At 41.0% G+C, this 7,156-nt stretch overlaps 1 protein-coding gene across 1 annotated transcript; it reads right to left on the bottom strand.

The window, feature by feature from the left end:
* Positions 1 to 2,451: 2,451 nt before the first annotated feature.
* Positions 2,452 to 5,783, bottom strand: LOC139441924 (ribosome-binding protein 1-like). Its single transcript, XM_071222670.1, has 3 exons — positions 5,613 to 5,783; positions 3,543 to 4,172; positions 2,452 to 2,463 (listed from the first exon to the last, which is right to left on the bottom strand). Exons 1-3 carry the CDS (start codon positions 5,781 to 5,783, stop codon positions 2,452 to 2,454), a joined length of 813 nt encoding a protein of 270 aa, XP_071078771.1.
* Between the last annotated feature and the right edge of the window lie 1,373 nt (positions 5,784 to 7,156).

Below are 7,156 nucleotides of genomic sequence, written 5' to 3'. Positions count from 1 at the left end.
ATAGATACCTCTTTTTTATAATTTTGAACCGAGCGCTTTAGCGCGAGGTTACAAATTATAATAAAGAGGTTTCTATTCTACAGTGGGACTACATCAAATTTCAAAACACAGTAAGTTTATCTCCATTCTACCATGACTGCAACTACGCTTTGAAAACGGCGCTCTCTTGCAACGCGCAATAACACCGGTGCACAGGTCCGCGATCTTAGAACATTCCGAAAAGTGGTCACAGGTAGTTGTATATGTAAGAAATATTACTAAAGTTCAAGATTAAAAAACATCAAAGTCGTGAGTAGTTCATAATAAGTGTTCAAAACACATAGTTTTTCAAACGAAGTTGACAAATAACACTCCTAACTTAATCCAAAGAAAGATGTTTTAATTTCTATCAAACTGTTGCACACTGTTGAACACTGTGGACTTGGCTGTCGTTTCTCGGAAATTTGTGAGAGAGGTCGTTTCTTGGAAATCGAACATGCCATCATTTCTATTGTAGGGGTGACGGGTAATAGAAAAAGGTTTTAAAATGCTAAACGAATATATTTCTACAGCAAACTTTATGAATAAACATTCCCATATACATTTAACATGTCTAAGAGTTATTAGGTAGATAGCAATTACCCCCAGTAAACAAGAATAACATCAAAGTAAATGCCTCTCTACCCCGAACTTGGATGTGGCAGAACTTGACCTAAATCACGGTTACTCACACCTCACAACTGTCAATGGCTGACAATCATGTGTTTACATTAACTTGATCTAGTTAAAAGAAGCAAGATGACAACCCCGATCTATGATGTGGTTCAACATTTACCTGTAGATTTACTGGGATTGATCGAGCCTGCTGGTACATCCATATGCTTACTAATGGAACTGAGTATGACTGAACAGCCACTGTTTAGGCTGCAGACGAGCCGGATATTTTGAAACGAGGAATCTGCATGGTGTGGCCTGTCAATTTCAAGATTTCACGGATCCAAAGCCAAATAGTGACAGAACTTAAACATTTGTGGTCCAGAAATAGTAGGTCGTGTATAATTTTTATAATGAATTTCATCAAGTTTAATAAGCTGTCACTTCAGTTGGGACATTGTTATCGTGGACTTTCGAAAGGGAGTGTTCTGATGCACTTTCAAATCCCCTCCTGCCAAATTCCAACGGTGGTGGTTGACGGAGTTGGTAATGGATATCGATCAGAAAAAGGTTTGTAAACACCATGTTGTCATGAATAAAATGTCTTCAAACATATTTTATTATGTTATATTTCACTTTCATTGTCGGTTGTTTCAATATGAAATTACCTGTTCGTGGGTTTCAGAAAAAGTTACCAAAAAATTAAAAAATGAACAATTATTATTTTCTATCTTTTTAAATTAGATATCACTCTTTCACTTATTTTGAATGTGTGAATCTTTGAATTATACCTCCCCACCCTGAAATGAGAACCGTCCTAACGTGTACCGGTTGTCACTGTACCATCTGCACTGCACTCTCAGTTATGGCTGCCAAAGAAATTGTTAACAGTAACGGAGGAAACCAGAAGCCAATTAACCCAGTACTGATGCACAGTGTGATGCTGTTCAACATTAACACGTTGACTAACTGTCCCTGCTGATGTAATGTTGTATTTTTCAAACAATTTTTATAATGTTATTGTTCACTTTCATTGTCGGTTGTTTCAATGAGGAAATAGCTAAAATTGTTCCGATTCTGGTCACCATAGAACATTTCTGTAGATCTAACATTTTCATAAACATTTCATTTGTATGCAAAAGATATGCCTTCGTTAAATCTTTTAATGTCATCATCGAAGCAGTCAGGGTTGCGGCCCAGAACGCCCCAAACATTCGATATCAAACTACCGTATTTCCTCTGTTTGACAATATACGCCGTCTATTAATTTCGCGAGAGCCCTTGACTCGGCGTGTATTAGAGACCTGTCTGGTATTAGAGACCCAGCGTGTATTAGAGGAAATATAGATATGTTTTACAGTTCATATGGGGGTGATCGATCGGCAGCCATTTTCTGTGAATCGATATGTAGGCTATCTATGTATTCATACGCACGTTTTTTTGTGAAAAGGCTTACTATATTTGAAAGGGGTTTCCGTAGCAAAAAGGAAACCTCTTTTTAACCAATCAGAATCAAGCATTCATCAATGTCATGGTAGAATCTTGAATGATTGAATCAATGTACGTTTGACATGCTAATGCTAAAAGAGGAGGTTGGGTAGCCTAGTAGTTAAAGCGTTCGCCCGTCACGCTGAAGACCCGGGTTCGATTCAATGTGTGAAGTCCATTTCTGGTGTCCCCCGCCGTGATATTGCTAAAAGCGGCGTAAAACCATACTCACTCAGTAATGCTCAATATAAACTATGGAAACGTCTCAATTTGTGCACTATGGACCATTGTCCATTTGTTTTATAATAAACAGTCGTAATATGTGTTCATCTACAATGCACCCTGTATAGAAAGTAACACTTGGATGAGAAAATGTTTTGTGGTAGTATTGTATGAATATTAAACGACTCATTCGTTCTAGTTGCTTGTGGATTTGGAGTTAAAATATGTACATTCCGTGTCTGATGGTGTTCTTTGACAAGACCACAGAGAGGCACTTTCCCTTGACAGACAGCTCAGGACGTGCTATGACGTTGACATTAATGCAGCGATCACACACAACCACGTTTGTGTCAGTTTGATTGACGTTAAATTAAAAAAATAAAAAAGGTTAACGATTTCTCTTCTTGTAACAAACATATTGTCAGTATGTTGATACCCTTTGCAAAATGTCAATGTGTATTTGTCGACCAAAACCAAATCAAATCAGCAATAAACATTCCGGTGAAGTAATATAAACACTGGTAGAATGCTCCATGGTTACAGTTGTATTGCCAACTTTGGCCATGCGTACCTGCTATGTCGATCTCATTAAAGTCAGATCTAAGTTCTCTCTGCCGCAAAACAAAGATCTGACGACATCCCATTACGGGTCACGTCAGAACGACCTTTCGCGAACTTTGACCGACCACTGAAATGTCTAACAAGACGTCGACATCAGCCAATTAGAAAGCAGCTTTACGACACTCGTTTCAACCTGGCGACTTCTATTTCAGACTATGCTTGAAAATATGTTGACACAGATCTCGATTAAAATTTTGAACAATGAACAAACATTCCGGAATGTCTAATATATAGTTGAAATTGTATGGCAGTGCTTCACACGTACTGTGCAACGCCTCCTCCCTTCAAAAGGTTATCCCACGGAAGCGAGAGATATACGATAATTTTGAAGGAATCAGTCGTACGGGCTGAAACAGTCGTTCAGAATACCCCGTGTTAACGTTTTCGAGTTGCATGATTAGAAAACACCTTCCGACTGTCACTTTAATGATTTGGTAAGCGACGCTTTGATTGGTCGGATGAGAGGTCGTTCTGACGTGACCCGTAATGGGATGTCCTCAGATCTTTGTTTAGCGATAGCAAGAAATAGGACATACATGCATAATGTGCTGCCCGTTGACACATTTGTACATTTGTACCTGTAGTGTTGCCAACTGAGCCTTGCGTACCTGCAGTGTTGCCAACTGAGCCTTACGTACCTGTAATGTTGCCAATAGAGCCTTACGTACCTGCAGTGTTGCCAATAGAGCCTTACGTACCTGCAATGTTGCCAACTGAGCCTTACGCACCTGCAGTGTTGCCAACTGAGCCTTACGTACCTGCAGTGTTGCCAACTGAGCCTTACGTACCTGCAGTGTTGTCAACTGAGCCTTACGTACCTGCAGTGTTGCCAACTGAGCCTTACGTACCTGTAGTGTTGCCAATAGAGCCTTACGTACCTGCAGTGTTGCCAACTGAGCCTTACGTACCTGCAGTGTTGCCAACTGAGCCTTACGTACCTGCAGTGTTGTCAACTGAGCCTTACGTACCTGCAGTGTTGTCAACTGAGCCTTACGTACCTGCAGTGTTGCCAACTGAGCCTTACGTACCTGCAGGGTTGTCAACTGAGCCTTACGTACCTGCAGTGTTGCCAATAGAGCCTTACGTACCTGTAGTGTTGTCAACAGAGCCTTACGTACCTGCAATGTTGCCAACTGAGCCTTACGTACCTGCAGTGTTGCCAACTGAGCCTTACGTACCTGCAATGTTGCCAACTGAGCCTTACGTACCTGCAATGTTGTCAACAGTGCCTTACGTACCTACAGTGATGTCAACTGAACCATACGTACCTACAGTGATGTCAACTGTGCCTTACGTACCTACAGTGATGTCAACTGAGCCTTACGTACCTACAGTGTTGTCAACTGTGCCTTACGTACCTGCAATGTTGTCATCTGAGCCTTACGTACCTACAGTGATGTCAACTGAACCATACGTACCAGGTGTGTTGCCAAGTGAGCCATGATGAGCCATGTATACATACGGCGTCGCCAACTGAGCTAAGCGTAACTACAGTGTTGCTAAATGAGTGAGTGAGTTAATATTTAACGTCACATCGGCATTATTTCAGCCATATCGTGACGGGTGTTGCTAAATGAGCTATGCGTACCAGTTATTTTGCTAATTTGGCCATGCGTATCTGCCATATTGTCAACTGAGACATGCGTACTTGCGGTGTTGTCAACTGGGCTAAGCGGACCTGCCATGTTTTCCAACTGGGACATGGGCAACTACGCTGTTGCCAACCCCTTCAGTGGCAGTTCATTGTGATTTGCCTGTAACACTACAGATTGCATTATGAATTAAAATTGATTAAGTACAAATGTGTTCCTAAGCTAAGAACTGGCAAATCACATTGATACAAACTTGCATTGATGCAATATGAAGACAGATCACGTAAGAGCTATATAAAATTAAGGAGGATTACTGACATTGATTGACGTTCAATTTCCCACGCAAGCGTTCCCATTCTTCTCACATTTTCCACATCAACTTGTCAAATTAGCTTTCAGGGAGTGAATGTTGTTTAATACCGAAATCAGCAATATTCCAATTACACTTCACGGTGAAGCGTAAATGAGGCTTGGCCAGCCTCACAAAGGGCAGGTCTTACAGAGAATACACACCGATTCCCCCCCACCCCCCAAGATCATCCTTAAACAAACGATCCTCTTAACTCGGGTCGTACGGCATGCGTGAAGTACAGTAGACCTAATCTTTTCGAAGTTCCCTAAGGAAACTTAAGGTTGGACAAGAATATAGTAGTAATACTCCTCTCAAATCACGCCAACTCTTGGCCACACCAGTTCTGGTTAAGGACAAAGTTGTTTTAATGAGAGCTCCAACGGTAATCCCTTATGATCATCAAACCGATTATAACAACTTTAAGTTGATCTACTGATCAAACAGGCGAGAAGGGGAAAGTCCATTACTTCCTTACATTATCCTCGCATTATCCTCGTTTAAGTGTGCAGAAACCGAAAAATGGCTCATTAATCTCAAGGGAAGACTTGAAACCGAATACAGAAGATTACACTTATCACCCACAATGTTATGGAATTGTGTGATTGCAGCCTATTGCCAGAGACTGTCCCTGGCTGGCTTCTTGGAAAGAGCAAATCACTGTTATTTCATTTCATATTATGTATCCTAATGTACCAATTACAGACCATACTCATCTGATGTAAATCATAGGTGGAATATCTGGAGGTTCGCCGGCATATCGACGCCGGCAGAACCATGGGGGAACTGCGAGGAGCCCCGAGTTTCAAGATGGATTGCGATAAGCTCTTTTCACCCATTTGGGACCGGAGATTGAGGGCATTGCCTGAACCTTGCATTCTCAATGGGTTTTATCGGCCTTGGAAGCATTTAACTAATCGCATAAATATCCGAGCTAGTGTTGGGTCAAAACGTCCCGTAGACCATTTATCTATTGATACGTTTGTAAGCCGACGCCTTTCTGCTCTCAATGTCAAGAACTAACCCTGGATCCACGAATTACAACCCATTGAGGTAGTGATTTCATAGAAAAGAATATTTTTTAAAATGTCAACATGCATCTCTGGTAATACAAACTACTACTCGCTCGAAATATCACGGATATCCCTCGTTGATTATTTCCCCGTCAAGGTTCGAGGAAGAGTTAAGTGACTTTGCAATATTCCAGCTATATGACGGCGGTCTGTAAATAATCGAGTCTGGACCAGACAATCCAGAGATTGACATCATCAGCATCGAGCCACGCGATTGGGATACGATGACATGCATCAACCAAGTCAGCGAGCCTGACCACCCGATCCCATTAGTCGCCTCTTACAACAAGCATAGCCGCCTTTTACGGCAAGCGTGGGTTGCTGAAGACCTATTCTACCCCGGATCTTCACGGGTCGAGTATTCATGTTACACTGCAGCATAGTATTTTAGTGGCTTAGCACAATCAAACCACCATTAGTTCGGACTAGTACTCACGCAAGCACGCACGGACGCACGCACACTTGCACGTTGCGATATTAGTGCAATAATCTTGAACGCGACGTTAAGCCCAATTTCACCTCACCACTCTCAATGAAGAGCTCCGAGTGAGGGTGTTTCCAAATTTCCTTAATATAAAACGTCAACACCAATGAATAACTAGTCTTAATTATCGGAAACCTAACTCGTAGAGATATTGCTCGGTAGTAATATTACTATTTGTAGACGAATATTAACATATCGTTTGCCTTAATAGACAACACTAGTGCTATGCCAGGTCTACTCTGAGTGTTTAATCTTCGAACAGAGCAAATCACGGAATGTTTTCCCTGTATGAGAGACAACCTGGAGACATTTTTCTTTACCTCAGCAGATATATTGACCTTATTTTCTGTAAATGTAAGAAGAAATAGTTGAATAAAACTTGACATTCGGCGCCAGATATCCACGCTTACTAACATATAACCCTAAAATTCTATTCAAGGTTCACAATGGGTTTTTTTAATGTGAAATTAAAATGTATTTGTGGTTTCAATTACACTTGATCTATCGCCACGAAAACTTTGAGTCATATGATATTACAATACTATTAAATCCCCATCGACAAAAATAAATATACTTCCGTGATATCAAATCGTTCGTGGTTTGGTAGCCATCAGTGTAGAATGGCCGACTTGATCCCTAAATAAACTACCAGGCAAAGTAAATATACACTTGAAACTTCATACTTCACTCTGTT

Source organism: Haliotis cracherodii, unplaced genomic scaffold (assembly GCF_022045235.1).
Source record: "Haliotis cracherodii isolate W230 unplaced genomic scaffold, xgHalCrac1.p SCAF_49, whole genome shotgun sequence".
Taxonomy (NCBI): Eukaryota; Metazoa; Mollusca; class Gastropoda; order Lepetellida; family Haliotidae; genus Haliotis; species Haliotis cracherodii.
Note: the sequence above shows the minus strand (reverse complement) of the source record. Positions and strands in the feature narration are given on the sequence as shown.

Bases quoted from the DNA above. Each gene is read 5' to 3' on its own strand.
- LOC139441924 (XM_071222670.1), bottom strand. From the start codon at position 5,783: ATGCAAGGTTCAGGCAATGCCCTCAATCTCCGGTCCCAAATGGGTGAA. The intron at 4,173-5,612 runs GTCTGTAATTGG...ACAACATTGCAG, and splicing joins ATTTACATCAGATGAGTATG to GTACGTAAGGCTCAGTTGGC.